The sequence below is a fragment of the Bactrocera neohumeralis genome, chromosome 6 (assembly GCF_024586455.1).
Source record: "Bactrocera neohumeralis isolate Rockhampton chromosome 6, APGP_CSIRO_Bneo_wtdbg2-racon-allhic-juicebox.fasta_v2, whole genome shotgun sequence".
In the NCBI taxonomy this organism is placed as follows: Eukaryota; Metazoa; Arthropoda; class Insecta; order Diptera; family Tephritidae; genus Bactrocera; species Bactrocera neohumeralis.
In genome coordinates, this window is record NC_065923.1 from 80029496 (window position 1) to 80043397 (window position 13902).

A 13902-nucleotide genomic window follows, 5' to 3' on the forward strand; every position below is an offset into this window, starting at 1 on the left:
CATGTCTACATGTACACACACACACGCACACACACTTAGTTGCAAGGGAACTCATTATAAAGCATTTCGTTGCAGTTGGTGTACTTTCGCTGACCGCTGACTGCTGACCGCGTAATATTGTTTACATTGCAGACAAACACACACCCTAACACACTTTTCACATTTACACACACACATACAGGCGCCATATTTGTATGGTAACCGCGCTTTAATTGTATGCATTGGTATAATAATGTATATGTGTGTGTAGGCTTACTGCTCAGTCAGTGTTGACTTCTCATTCATACATACATAAGGAAGACTGTAAGTATCCTTGCATGTGTGCGTGTGCATAAAATTATTATTATAATTTGTGTTTGCCTTTGTATTGACTGACCATAGATTTGTGTTAGTGCCCTAGTGGATTATAATTTTTTATGACAATAGTGAAATTATTTTTTTAGATTTCATCCACAGATCCATAGAACAGTTACTGTCGCGCGTTGGTGAAAAACGGTTGGAAAAGCGGGAAAAACTTGAAAATCGAATTTTAGTAGAGAAATTGTTGAATGACACAAAGCGACGGTAAGGATTTTTCAATGTGAAATAAGCGTTATTATAGAAGTGAGTGAGAGCGTGATAAATTTTGAATATTATAAAGGAAAATATATTTGTGATTAAAAATAAAATAAATTAATTAAATTAAAGTAAATAAAAAACAAAACGAAATAAAAATTATAAAATTTTTTGGTAAAAACCAAACTTAAAAGAAGTGCAAAAAATTAATTATTAATAATAAAAAATAAAAAAAAATTTAAGTAAAAAAATAAAAATATTTGAATATCCGAAAAACACTTTTATTTCTTTTTTGGAAAAACAAAACGTTCTAAGCGAGTGTAAAAAATATATTTATGACAAAGATTAAAATTAATTTGAAAAAAAAAACCAAAAAAAATAATATATAATATTTTTTGGTAAAACAAAGTTTGATAAGAAAGTAAAAAAAATATATATATGATAAAAAATAAAATAAATTTTAAAGTTAAAAATTAAAATATTAGAATAACCATTTTTTTTGTTTTTTTTGGTAAAATAAAATTTTCTAAAAAAGTTTAAAAAATACATTTATAAAAAAAAATATTTTTTTTTAAAGTGAAAAATAACAAAATAAAATAATTTTATATTTAGAAACAAAAAAAAAATATATAAAAACAACAACAAACATCTTTTTGGCTGAACAAAAATTATCGTGAAATTTAAAAGTCGCAAAAAAAATTTAAAATACAACTACAATACTATATTTACCTGAAAAAAACCTCAATACTAATGAAAAATTTAAGAAATGCTAAAAACTCGCAAAAAAATAAATAAAAATATGTTTTTATAAAAACTGTATAAAAAACGCTATAAGTCTACGACAATAAAGAAGAAGTATCAAAAAATGTAATTAAAACATGTAGTATTAAAATAAATATTTAAAATCAAAAATTAATAAAAAAAATGTTTTAAATAAAAAAATAATTAAAAAAAAATATTTAAAATGAAAAATTTGGTTTGGTTGCAATAAAATTTATTCAAAAATACCAAAGCTGACCTGAGAAATAAAAATAGATAGTGCATAAGAACATTTTTTTAAATAACTAAAAAAATATATTTTTATAATAACTGTATTAAAAAAATGTATAAAAATATAAATTTTTATAAAAATGATATCTTAGTTTAATAAAGCAAAATAAACTAAAGAAGTGTTTTAAACAAAATAAAATAAAAAATAAATAATATAAAAATAATAATTTTTAAAAAATGTATGAACGATTAAAAATAATTAAAAAAAAAATATATACATTAAAAATATACCATTTCATAACAATTATCTCTTTATTAAAATAAATAAAATAAAAATGTAAAAATTATTTAAAATTTTTGAAAAAAAAAATTTGTATAAAAAGTAGTTTTAAAAGATAAAGGAATTAATAAGAGAACTTCAATCGGTCACTTTGTATGGGAACTATATGCTATAACGACTCGATCTGAATAATTTCATCGGATATTGGACGAGCTTCTTAGGCATTAACCTACGGCCAACTTCGTGGAGATATCTCAATAAATAAAAAAGTTTTCCATAAAAGCAGTTGATTCACAACATACAGTTTGTATGGCAGCTATATGCTATAGTGACCCGATCCGAAGAATTTCTTCGTAGGTTACACCATTGTCTTAGACAATAAGCCGTGCCGAATTTCGTGAAGATATCTCGTCAAATGAAGAAGCTTTCCGTACAAGCACTTTAAACCGATCGTTCAGTTTGTATGGCAGCTATATGCTATAGTGATCCGATGTCGGTTTTTCCGACAAATTTCCAGGCTGAGAAAAGGAAGTGAGCAAAATTACAGATTGGCATCTCAAAAACTGAGTGACTGGTGCAGGCATATACAGATAGACAGACAGACAGAGATGACTTTATATTATATTTTATAGGGTCTCCGACGTTTCATTGAACACTTAGTTAACTCTTCAAAGAGTAAATTCTAAAATAAAAATTTTGGAAAAACTAATATAAGTAATAATAGTTCACACTTTCAGGTTTCGAGTGACCTTGTAAAGCAACTGCATGTCTCGTGACTGCTAAGCCTCGCCGCTATGTGTAAATATAAAAATTCACCGTGGCATATTATTAAGTTTAACAACATTTTATCATCGTCACTTACAAATATTAAATAAAAAAATTAAAATAAAAAAAACAACAGAAATATATCTAAGCAAAGTTCAGCGCATTTTGCAATGACTGGCTTCGACTTAATACTTTCGGCGGCGCTGTGTCTCACGTGTGCAAATCTAACGGATATACGTCTACCCGAGGGTCTAATAGAGTTAGATGAAAATAATACCGTTGTTACTATATCACCCGATTTGGCAGTTGACGAGCCATCCTTGGATGATGCACCATTTGAAACGGTAAAAACAATCGTCGCCAAGAAGGAGAAAATGGATAAGCTAAGAGAGTGGATAAAGGGTCGAAAATTGGTGATTGCTACGCTGGAGGATTATCCGCTCAGCTATACGGTTATGGAGAATGACACGAGAGTGGGCAAGGGTGTGGCGTTTGAGTTGATCGACTTCTTGCAGGAGCAAATGCAATTCACCTATGAAGTTGTGGTGCCGGAAGATAATATCATTGGTTCGAGAGAGGACTATGAGAAGAGTCTTATAAAGATGCTGAATAACTCGGTGAGTAAAGGGGAAAGTTTGAGAGTACTAGATCACTGGAGCAAAGTCATGGTGTTGATATGTATACGTTCTATAAGAAGCTGAGAAACCGACAAGCTTTTTAGATGTTCATCTTAGACCACTTTTAACTTTAATTATGGGTGTTAGTTGCTGCTCAGATCACTCCAACACTTCTAATTAAAGAAATAACTTCTTTTTTGTCTCGGGGAACTAAAAATATGATTAAACTGTTTAATTTAACTGTTACCTACAACCTTTAACATAAACCTGTTATTCACAGGAAGCCGACTTGGCTGCTGCTTTTATACCTACGCTAAGCGAGCAGCACAGCTTTGTTTTCTACTCGACAACCACTTTGGACGAGGGTGAATGGATTATGGTGATGCAACGTCCACGTGAATCGGCCACTGGTTCGGGTCTGATGGCACCATTTGATTTCTGGGTTTGGATTTTAATTTTCATTTCGCTCTTGGCGGTTGGACCAATTATTTATATGCTCATTATATTGCGTAATCGTTTGACTGGTGATAAGGAGCAGAAGCCTTACTCGCTGGGCCACTGTGCATGGTTTGTGTATGGTGCATTGATGAAGCAGGGCAGTACATTGTCGCCGATCGCAGGTAAGTGTGCATATTTCATTTGATTTTATGAATTCTTGTTTTTTAAATGATTGCGTGACTCTTGGCTTTCGTGATTGTTAAATCTTCGGTAGCGAGTTTTATAAAGAAATCCACAAGAAGCTGTCAAAAACTGTGTGAAATAGTCAATTCACATGAAAATTATTTGTTTTTGTCTTTCGGAGTATATATAAAATTAATGTTGTTGTTGTTGTAACGGCAAAAAAATTGCCATATGAATTGATATCTTTGTTTTAAATATAATCCGCGCCCCTTCTGGCTTCGCAAGCCCGACTGCCAGAAATACTGAATAAAATGTTACTCATACGCACTGCATACCTCCCTCACTTATGATATAAAAGCCATAGTTGCAAACACTTTATTGATTGATTCTATACACATGAGATTTAATAATTATTACAAAATTTATAAATCATATTATTGACATCGAGTTGAGTAAAAAAAATCAATTATAATAATTTTAACAATTTATCATCAACACAGCAAATATTTACGCGCGCTGAGCGCATTGAAGAAATGTAATATATTTTACACACACAAATTAATTATTATAATATTTGTCAAATATAAATACAACAACAAACATATATTTTAATATTTGCCTAATATAAATACATCAACACACATATATGCTCATATGAAAAATGTTTTTTATATTTCTACGCTGCAGATTCAACACGCCTACTCTTTGCCACCTGGTGGATATTCATTACGATATTGACTTCATTCTACACCGCAAATTTAACAGCTTTTCTCACGCTATCTAAATTTACTTTACCCTATAATACCGTTAGCGATATACTATATAAGAATAAACACTTTGTTTCGGCACGCGGCGGTGGCGTGGAATATGCGATAAGGAATGTAAGTGCAGTTGTGTGTGTTTGTAATTAAAAACACTTTTTATAAAAAGAAATCTAAATACAAAAGCAGCAATGAATTAATTATTGCATGTAGAGTAATTAAAATAATATAAAAGTACAGTATAAAATGCATATACCAAAGACCTAGGTGAAACTTATATCTATAGACATATGTATATAAATACAAAATATATAACAATATATCTGCCTCTATATACATTTTTAATTTTAATTATATTTTTTCTAACTTTTCCACCATATCAGACCAACGAAAGCCTATCCATGCTGACAAATATGATACGCAACAACCACGCCGTGTTCTCGAGCAGCTCGAACGACACTTTTAATTTGCAGAATTTTGTTGAAAAGGATGGCTATGTGTTCGTACGTGACCGTCCGGCTATAAATCATGTGCTTTACGCAGACTATCGCTATCGCAAAACCATTAGCATGAATGATGAGAAGCTACACTGTCCATTCGCCATGGCTAAGGAGCCGTTTTTGAAGAAAAATCGTTCATTCGCCTATCCGTTGGGCTCCAATTTGAGTGAGCTCTTCGATCCCAAGTAAGTAGAAATCTAATATTATTAAATACAAAACTTCATTTAAGTATTACCTCGACGAAAACTAGAAAAATTTGCTTTCGCAAGAAGGCTATAAGTATTAGAAAATGTATTTCTCAATATAGTCTGTTTTCACCTTCAATTTTTTGTAACTATTTACAAAATACTGTCCTTGGAGGTTTGCAAAGAAGGCCTTCATAGCAGCAATTATCGACTCATTTGATGCAAATTTTTGACCAGCGAGTGACTTTGGAAGCCAGAAGTTGGGCGCATGAAACCAAATCTGGAAAATATGGTGGATAGGGCTTAAGTTCGCAGTGCCACGGCCGAGATATAAGAACATTTTTTCTCAATTACCTATACCTCTACATAGAGTTCGGCTTGTAGGGACCAGTAGGCTCCAAAGATAGAGATCATATCTTTTAAATCTCAGAATATGTTGGTCATCGCCGGCCATTAGAACAGTCTTCAAGATTTCGACTTTTCATTTGTCTTCGTCGTGCAAGATTAAAGTTTCTAAGCGCTTTCACTGATTTCACAGAGCCAACCAAAGCCTTTCCATGCCATTCCATCCGTAAACTAGAATTGATTAAAGCGATGGACTCTTTCTTGTTAAGTTTTGTATATTAATAGTTGTAGGTTCACATGATGACAATGACCTTGATGATCCTTGTTGTTTTTATTTAATTTTAATCCGTTTCCTTAGTTTACCTTAAATAAATACCAAAACTTTTCCCTTATCATATTTCAGACTACTCAACCTCGTGGAATCCGGCATTATTAAGTACCTGTCGTCTAAAGATCTACCAAATGCCGAAATATGCCCACAAAACTTGGCCGGTACCGAGCGACAGCTGCGCAATACCGATCTCATGATGACCTACTACATTATGTTCGCCGGCTTTGTCACCGCCATGGTTGTTTTCTTCACTGAGCTTATATTCCGCTACCTGAATCACCGTAATGATGGTAGCAAGTGGGCGCGTCACGGCGTCGGACGCACTACAAATGGACTCTCGGTGCGTGCACCGCGTTGGCTGCGGCAACTGGAGACGGACAGCGCCAAGCAACGGCTGACTGCTTCCCCCTCGAGTTCGACCATTACACCGCCGCCACCATATCAAAGTATTTTCAGCAGCAATCATCGTCACCAACACCAACAGGATGAGGCAAGCCATTTGAGTAAGGAAAGCAGCTTGCATCGTTGGCGACGCGTCGGCCAATTCGGAGCCGGCGGCTCGAATTTTGGCACCTTAGCGGCCGGTGTACTGCTGGGCAATGGTCAGCTGCATGAGGGTAGTGGCGCGGGTGGTGTACGACGTTTGATTAACGGTCGTGATTATATGGTTTTCCGCAATCCGAACGGACAGAGCCAATTGGTGCCAGTGCGTGCACCCTCAGCGGCGCTCTTTCAGTATACCTACACGGAGTAAATGCTATTAAATCCGGTGTGTGGTAGTTTACGAACTAAATGGCAGTAATGGAAGAAGGAAGAAGCAGCACGAAGGCCCAGTGAACACTTTAGTGTTGAATTTATTTTGTTAAATCAAATTTTACAAATATTTTCGTAGTTGTTGGTATAAAGTTTATTTAGTCGATACATTATAGAATTTTTTTTCCAACCTTTTAAGTTCACACACCTGCAAATCACATCTTAAATTATATAATGACGTAATGAGCAATAAATTATAAAATATATTTGCACAAAAATACTATAAATTTTTAATGAACCATTCTGGTCGTAAAAAAAACAAGGTTATTCTTTTACCCATACGATGGCAAGGGAAATACATTCTGGCCACACTCAAAGATTCCTCACGTCTTGGGAGCTACGGCACCGTTTGGCAGCTATACACTTGGAAAAAAATTCCACCAATAATCTAAGCCTGGAAATCAAGCGCAGAACAACTCTTGTCAAAAGGTGCTACTTTGTGGTCGGTAGGCAATTGCGAAGCAGATCCCGCTCTCGATGAAAGAAAATTACACTCTATAAGTATGTCATTATTGCTGTCCTATAATACAGTGCAGAAAGTTGGACGATGATGACCCGAGATGAAAAAGCACTTGCAGCTTTCGAGAGAAAGAGAGAGAGCATAGAACTACGAACAGTATGAGCTCTACCGAAGATGAAGCTTCAGCGAAATGCGCCTTCGACTCGAGATCCTTGGTTGAATATTTTCTAGATCTCTTAAAAATTACGCAAATCCCTGCGATAAATTAATCAAAATATATAATTTTCTGTCCAAACATGCTACATTTGCATGGAACTAGTCATATTGCGTAAAATTATAGCAGCTTGATGTAGAGGGTTGTCCACTAAAAACGCCCATGGAATTTCCTAATGCACTTGTGGGCGTTCAACCAACTGTATTGTATTTAGACAAAGTGCTATTTTGGTATTTGTTGTTGATTGTTTTGTGGGTAATTATTACAGAACTAGCCTCGAGCTCATACTTGTACTCATAGTAACCCAGTAGGGCATTCTGGCCTTATAATTCGGGTTAGTTTAGGATTCGGAATGTGGACAAAAGGTAGTATGTATTAAGTTTTTCAGACTTTTAAATATATAACGTTAAATATAGTCAAACATATGTATGTTTTCCAATTTTTGGTAAGTTTTGTACAGTTTAAGGCAGAATTCAAATAATTACCTTTTTTGTGTTGCAATTTCCTAGCGGGTAGCTATCAATCATTTATAAATACATATATACCACCAATTTAGAGGTGCTAAGTGATAACTGTTAATGCGTCGAAATTGGGCTTATTTACATAAAATATTTGTTATCGGCAAGTGTAACAAGTGATCTGTTAGATTAGGCGAGTGATGGCTGTAATTGTGTACGTGTATTTTTAGAAAATTCTCAATAAATCATGTGAGTATTGAATGTTACTTGTATAACCGCCTTTTTCTGTTTAACCATTAAAATTTCATTGAATTGTTCTTATATATCTGCCGGGAGAAGAATGAGTTGGAAATATGCAGGAACTTTCTTCTCCATTGTACAGAGTTTGGAAAACGCAGGTTGAAATACAGAACTAAGAGACTTCGCCGAAACTGACATTAGCAGTCTTAACAAATTTGTGATCCGCTCAAAGCGCTTTGTCAATTTGTAAGTGTCCTATGATCAGTTACATAAAAGTTTTGTGTATCACCATGGAACGGCGTTCTAAGCTGTCCAAGTGAGATCTCGGTTAGGATCGACCTCTTGACCTAACCAAAGCTAACTTATATGGCTATACAACGAACCTATATAACTATTAGCTGCTTAATTAGGCGAAAAGACGCCATATAATGGAATTCAAGTGAAGTGTATTCACAAGTAATCAATTACTTATTGATTACTAATTATCATATAATCCTTTTTTATCAGTTTCTTACTTACTTACCACACTACTTTGTTTACAAACACGCTGCTTCTGCTTTATTTGTTTACTTTCTTCATAATGCCCTCCAAGTACGGTGATTGTCCTTGCCAACACCAATACTCAGGCGCAAGTTTGATCGATAAGCCGAAAATATTGCAATTTCTCAGTGCCACATAAATGTTGCAACGAATCGGTTTCACAACATTCTCACATAATAATGCCCAATTTGGAGGCACCCATTGGCTACGATGAATCTTCACCGGAGAATTCCTACTCTGCCGAGGCAGCTGCTGATGTGCCCACAGTGGGCGCACCCATGCAGCCGCTGCCAGCTGGCGCTGTAGAAATACGTGTACAGCCACCGGGCCAGCAACCAACGCAAGCGCCTGCACGACGACTGCCTGCGTTGAGTCCAAATCCGGTACATGTACGTCCATTGCAACGCTTCAGCGAGTTTGACCGCGAATTGGCGCTATTGGAGGAGGAGAACTACTGGCCAGTGGTGCCGGTCGTGCAGATACTACCAATAAACTTGCCGCCACAACTGCCCGAGCCGTCACTGGATGAATTGCTGGTGCGTGGTCGTTAATATTGTGCGAAGTTTGTGTAATTTCCATTTATTTATTTTCAAATCTACAGCGTCGTGTCACTGGTCGCAATGATTTGCATAATGTGGATACTGTGCGCCTACGCGTCATCTCATATAGCATCAGTTTGGCAAGCTTGCCGCTCTTCCTGCCACGCCTACAGCATCTCGACTTGAGCGGCAGTGTGCTTTGCTCGTTGCGTGATCTCGGTTATGGTCTCCTACACCTGAGCTATTTGAATGTGAGTAATTGTGGACTGAATAGTTTTGACGGCACTAGTGGACTGCCAGCTGTGCGTGTAATCATCGCTGATGGCAACATGATACAGCGTGTGGACCCACTCACCGATTTGGTGTTACTGCAGCGACTGAGCGTGCGAAATAACCGCATCAGTGATTTGAGCTTGCTCACTTTCTTAGGACTTTGCCCTAATTTGTTGGAATTAGAGTTGCAAGGCAATTCCGTTATACACAATCCACTCTATCGCAGCACCTTGCAACGCAGCGTGCCCACATTGCGTATATTGGATGGCATACCGCTGGGCGCATCGTCTGCGGCCGCACAAGCCACAGTAACCATTGCAGCCGCTGGCGGAAACTCTTCAACGGATGGCGAGGTGTCATCGCTTTCGAGTGAGTTGTACTCTGACTCCTCACGTGCCGAATCGAACGCGTCGTCGTTGGCGGGTGTGCCTGGCGCGACGCATAGGCCTGCAACGGCTCCTCAGCCTGCAGCGAGTGAAGGCAACGTTTACGTACAGTCGCCAAGACCGGCCTCAGGTAGAGTTGTAGCAGTCAGTATATTTTAATACTTTTAAATATTAACTTTTTGTTAAATATAGTCGCCCACACAGCCGAGTTACGCCGCAGCTCACTTACCATGGGCGCGCCAGTCGTGGGCTCGGTTCTTAGTTTGGTGCGTCGTAATCGGCGGCAGCGTCGCCAAGCTTGGACCACGTCGTCACATAGTTCCTCATCGAATTCATCTCTGCATTCTCCTTTGGAGCATGAGTGTTCGGAAAATCGTCTATCTGCTTTACCACAACAGTTATCTAGTGATAGTAATGACTAAGTGTGTATTGGATCCACGGAAATAGTTTGGTGTATATTTTTTTATGAAAATTAAATTATATATCTTAACCATTCGAACATAAATATACTAGGATTATTTTCTAAAACCTCCGCTTACTAGCTGTGTAACTGGAAATATCTCGTTTATGAAGCATTTTGTTCTGCTGACAGATGAAATCGTCCAAGGAAATCAGTGTTATGGCAGATCTTTTTATTGACTACCGCCTCTGTTGTTTCGGGACGTGTAATTTAGTTTTAAAAACTAAGGTTATTAAATGAAGTTTTAAGGAGCTTGAATGAGAGAATATGGGATCTAAATGATTACTTAAACGTAAAATGGTAAATGGAGCTTTAAGAAGCTTGGGGAGAGAGACAGAGGGCATATGGAATCTGAATGCATCCTTAAACTCAAAATGGTAAAATTTGGTTCGAAGGAGGTTTTTACCATTTTAAAGAGGAGAGGCGGTGGCCACATCTTTCACTTGTAATTTCCACTTACCATTTGGCCTCATTTTTCCTGCAGCCTTTTAGCACAATTCTAGCACAAAACATTAAAATTCCTACATTTTGGTGTCAAAAGCGTGTATTTTTTTTTTGTTTTTGTTTTGTTTTGTATTTTTGGCGTGTGTCAAGCGCATTGTCGTTGACACATTTGAACAACTTTTACACCAGCCATTTCACTGCCTTGAGGCACTCAAGCATTCAGGCTTTTTATGACATGCTGAGTGTGCCTTTTACCGTTTTTTTCGTACTTTTTGCTAATATGCTGCTGCTGCTGTTGCTGCTTCTTATTTGCTGTGTGTTTTGCCTTGCGACAAATGCGGGCTTTAGCCGCAGTTGCCTTTGGGGCGCAATATGCGCTTCACTGACGTCAGCGCTTTGTTTGCAGGCATCCAACGGACGCTGCGCGTGTGTGAGTGTGTCAATGAGCTGCTGCCTGCTGTTAATGCGTGTGACGTCACAACAAATGCGTGCGCCCAACGAATAGTGATTATTTAGTTGGCACAGACGCGCTTGACCCGCGGCGCACGGGTTGGCTGGCTGGCTTCAAAGGAGCACCGTCGAAAATTGCGTGACACAGCCAACGCAGCGCACAGCAAACAGCTTCTCTGGCAAGCCGGCGCGGCAAACGGATCTAATAAATCTGTGGCGAAATTGTTTGGCACACACTTTGCGTTGATGACATCAAGTGTAATATAAAATCGTACATTTTTCACACTCGAGTTTTTTGTTGGTTCGCATGTCGCGGACGCGGCGTGACTTCATAAACACTGAGTTTTATTTGCTTTAGTGGTGTGCTGTTCGAAGTATTTAGTACGTGTCTGGGGATGCGCTGCTATTTATATATATATGTATGTATAGTATATATAGATCTGCTGCTGTTTGACCTTTGCAAAAGTTTGGGTACTTTTTGCCACTTTTTTGCTTGTTTTTCTTGCATCATTAAGATGGCAGCAGCTTAGCTAACAGCCGCGTGCCCTCTTTGGTTAGTCCTCTTGGCTTATTTCCTTTCCTGCGGCATCCCAAAACATTGCGTTGGCGTTGTTGACCTTTTGAAAATGTCTCAAAAGCAATTAAATACAGTCGCGGGTACTTTTTGTTGGCATAAATGCTGCCAACAGCAAAACCGAAACACCAAAACCAACCGCGCAGAGATACATGCCGCCCCTACGCCCACTGCTGGCCAAATATGCACTTGCTCAGTATATATAAAGATGCGGCAGCCACCCACGTATCGCTAAGCTCCCTTCATCAGAATCAGCAGCCCTCCAGTGCGCGTTGTGCTATTGTTGTGACGCTTTTAGAATTGTGGCGGCGACTGCATGCTCACTTTGTTGCTCAAACACCCAAACCAGTCAGCAGTAAATCCACTTATTTATTTTTCACCGAAAACAAAACTATAACGGAAAACAACAAATGTGCAGCATGTGTAGCTGTTGTGTGGCCGTGTGCTATTGTTATTGTTGAACTTACTGCTGCCGGCTTTTCCGTGTTGTTGCGACTGCTGTTTACAACGCCTGCCAGCTAGCCTGGCATCTTGTCTTATCTGCGCTTGTTTTTGCTTTTGCCTTTGCTAGTGATTTGTATATAAATACGTATGTATATGGGAGGTTTTGCAGTTATGTTGCTTTTCTTTGTTGTGCGGATTTGTTGATTTATTATATCCTGAGCTTTTCCGATTGACGTCATCATGCAAAAATGTGCGCTACATGCGCACTGCCAACTTATGTTGCTGTCTTTTGTTTTGTTTTGCAGTGAGCAGTGCAAAAGAAAGGAAAAAATAAACAGCTACTAGAAACCATGCGTCTCAACCAGTTTTCGAAATCGTTAAAAGCTGCGAGCGTTTGAGCGCCAGATGCTAAAGAGTACGTATAGCGCTCAAAGAGCACAAAAAATATTGAGTACTCTTACCCTTTGCTCCATAGTTTTTACTTCGCATCGAGCACGTCATAGAATTAAGTGCGCACGGTGACGACAGAAGATGGCGAAAAAAGTGGAAAAAATATGCGAAAATATTTGGAAATTGTAAGCAAAGATGTGAATATATAGTATAACACTCAATATGGAACGGCATTAATACACGGCGCGTAAGCGAAGAAGTGGAGGCCGTTTGCTTTTATCCAATGTATTTGGCATTTTTAGGGTTGTAAGGCAGGATAAGTGCTATTTTTAGCGGCAGAAAACATTCCTGGAGAAATTTTCAGGAACGTTACCAGTTGACAGTCCTTAGCTGGTTAAAAATACAGGTCCGTTTCGGTTACGTAGACCCGATTGTCTGTAAGGCAGAACCTAAAGGATGACTACTCCTCTTCGACAACTGAACTCCATCTGGTATCGCAAAGAACCAAAACAGATCTACGCGGTTAGGTAGATTTGTTAGGGTCTGACTTTAGCGAAACGGTCCTTAGATATATTATTATTGTTGCATGCTTGATAAGATCACTTTACTTTCATTCGAAAGGCGGAATGTAGTTGAATTCTTTTACTATTCGTCTTACTATTTGAGATCTCAAGGCTTGTTCAGTTATGCAGATATTTCAAGAAGGATTTTGCTCTGGTAGGAATCCTCCCTCCAGTAAAGAAATATCTAAGAAATAAGAACTTTTCGGTAGACCGACTGGAAGTACATTACGAATGGATGCCCTCCTCCATAAAGAAAATAAATATGTTCAAAGGAAATTAATATAATAATTTGTTTTTCTTTCTATGTAAATATAGCAGGACTTCTACGAACGGGAAAGCAATTGAGCTAAAAATAGCACTTATCCTTAAAGTGTTCAACAACACAAGCACAACTTATACAAATAAAGTAAATAGTGAAAGCTTGGGAGTAATTACCGAAATTGCTCCCACACAAATGCGAGAAGAGCGGATGTGAAAAAGGCGTTTTATTTGAAGGCTTGTAAAGAAGCAAAACAACAACAAAAAAGAGAGTAACAATTGTAAATCATTTAGGTAAATAGTTATTTGGACGCATACAATATGAGAACGAAAGAGAGGAAACATAATAGCTTAGAGTAAAGTTAGGCTAAGCGCACAGTGGGATGAAGAGCAAAGTGTGGAGCAAATATACCAAAATAATGAAATTTGATACTAAGCAAGTGATG

General features: G+C 37.5%; 2 protein-coding genes and 1 long non-coding RNA gene across 5 annotated transcripts; 2 read left to right on the forward strand and 1 right to left on the reverse strand.

The window, feature by feature from the left end:
- The first annotated feature begins 468 nt into the window (after positions 1 to 468).
- Positions 469 to 6979, forward strand: LOC126761525 (glutamate receptor ionotropic, delta-1). Of its 3 annotated transcripts, none has more exons than XM_050477812.1 (6): positions 469 to 564; positions 2563 to 3207; positions 3488 to 3827; positions 4516 to 4709; positions 4973 to 5274; positions 6023 to 6979. In XM_050477812.1, the coding sequence occupies exons 2-6, from the start codon at positions 2761 to 2763 to the stop codon at positions 6702 to 6704; spliced, it is 1965 nt and encodes a 654-aa protein (XP_050333769.1). In that variant the 5' UTR covers positions 469 to 564; positions 2563 to 2760; the 3' UTR covers positions 6705 to 6979. The 3 variants fall into 3 exon arrangements, with proteins under 3 accessions (XP_050333769.1, XP_050333770.1, XP_050333772.1); XM_050477813.1 differs by having other exon boundaries at positions 476 to 564; positions 2550 to 3207; XM_050477815.1 differs by lacking the exon at positions 469 to 564 and adding an exon at positions 583 to 603.
- Positions 5268 to 12458, reverse strand: LOC126761527 (uncharacterized). The gene is made up of 3 exons (XR_007667372.1): positions 10794 to 12458; positions 5629 to 5850; positions 5268 to 5554 (listed from the first exon to the last, which is right to left on the reverse strand). It is a non-coding gene; the product is annotated as an uncharacterized LOC126761527 (long non-coding RNA).
- On the forward strand, positions 8795 to 10401 carry LOC126761526 (dynein axonemal assembly factor 1 homolog). The gene is made up of 3 exons (XM_050477816.1): positions 8795 to 9211; positions 9277 to 10003; positions 10066 to 10401. The coding sequence occupies exons 1-3, from the start codon at positions 8855 to 8857 to the stop codon at positions 10293 to 10295; spliced, it is 1314 nt and encodes a 437-aa protein (XP_050333773.1). The 5' UTR covers positions 8795 to 8854; the 3' UTR covers positions 10296 to 10401.
- Positions 12459 to 13902: the final 1444 nt, after the last annotated feature.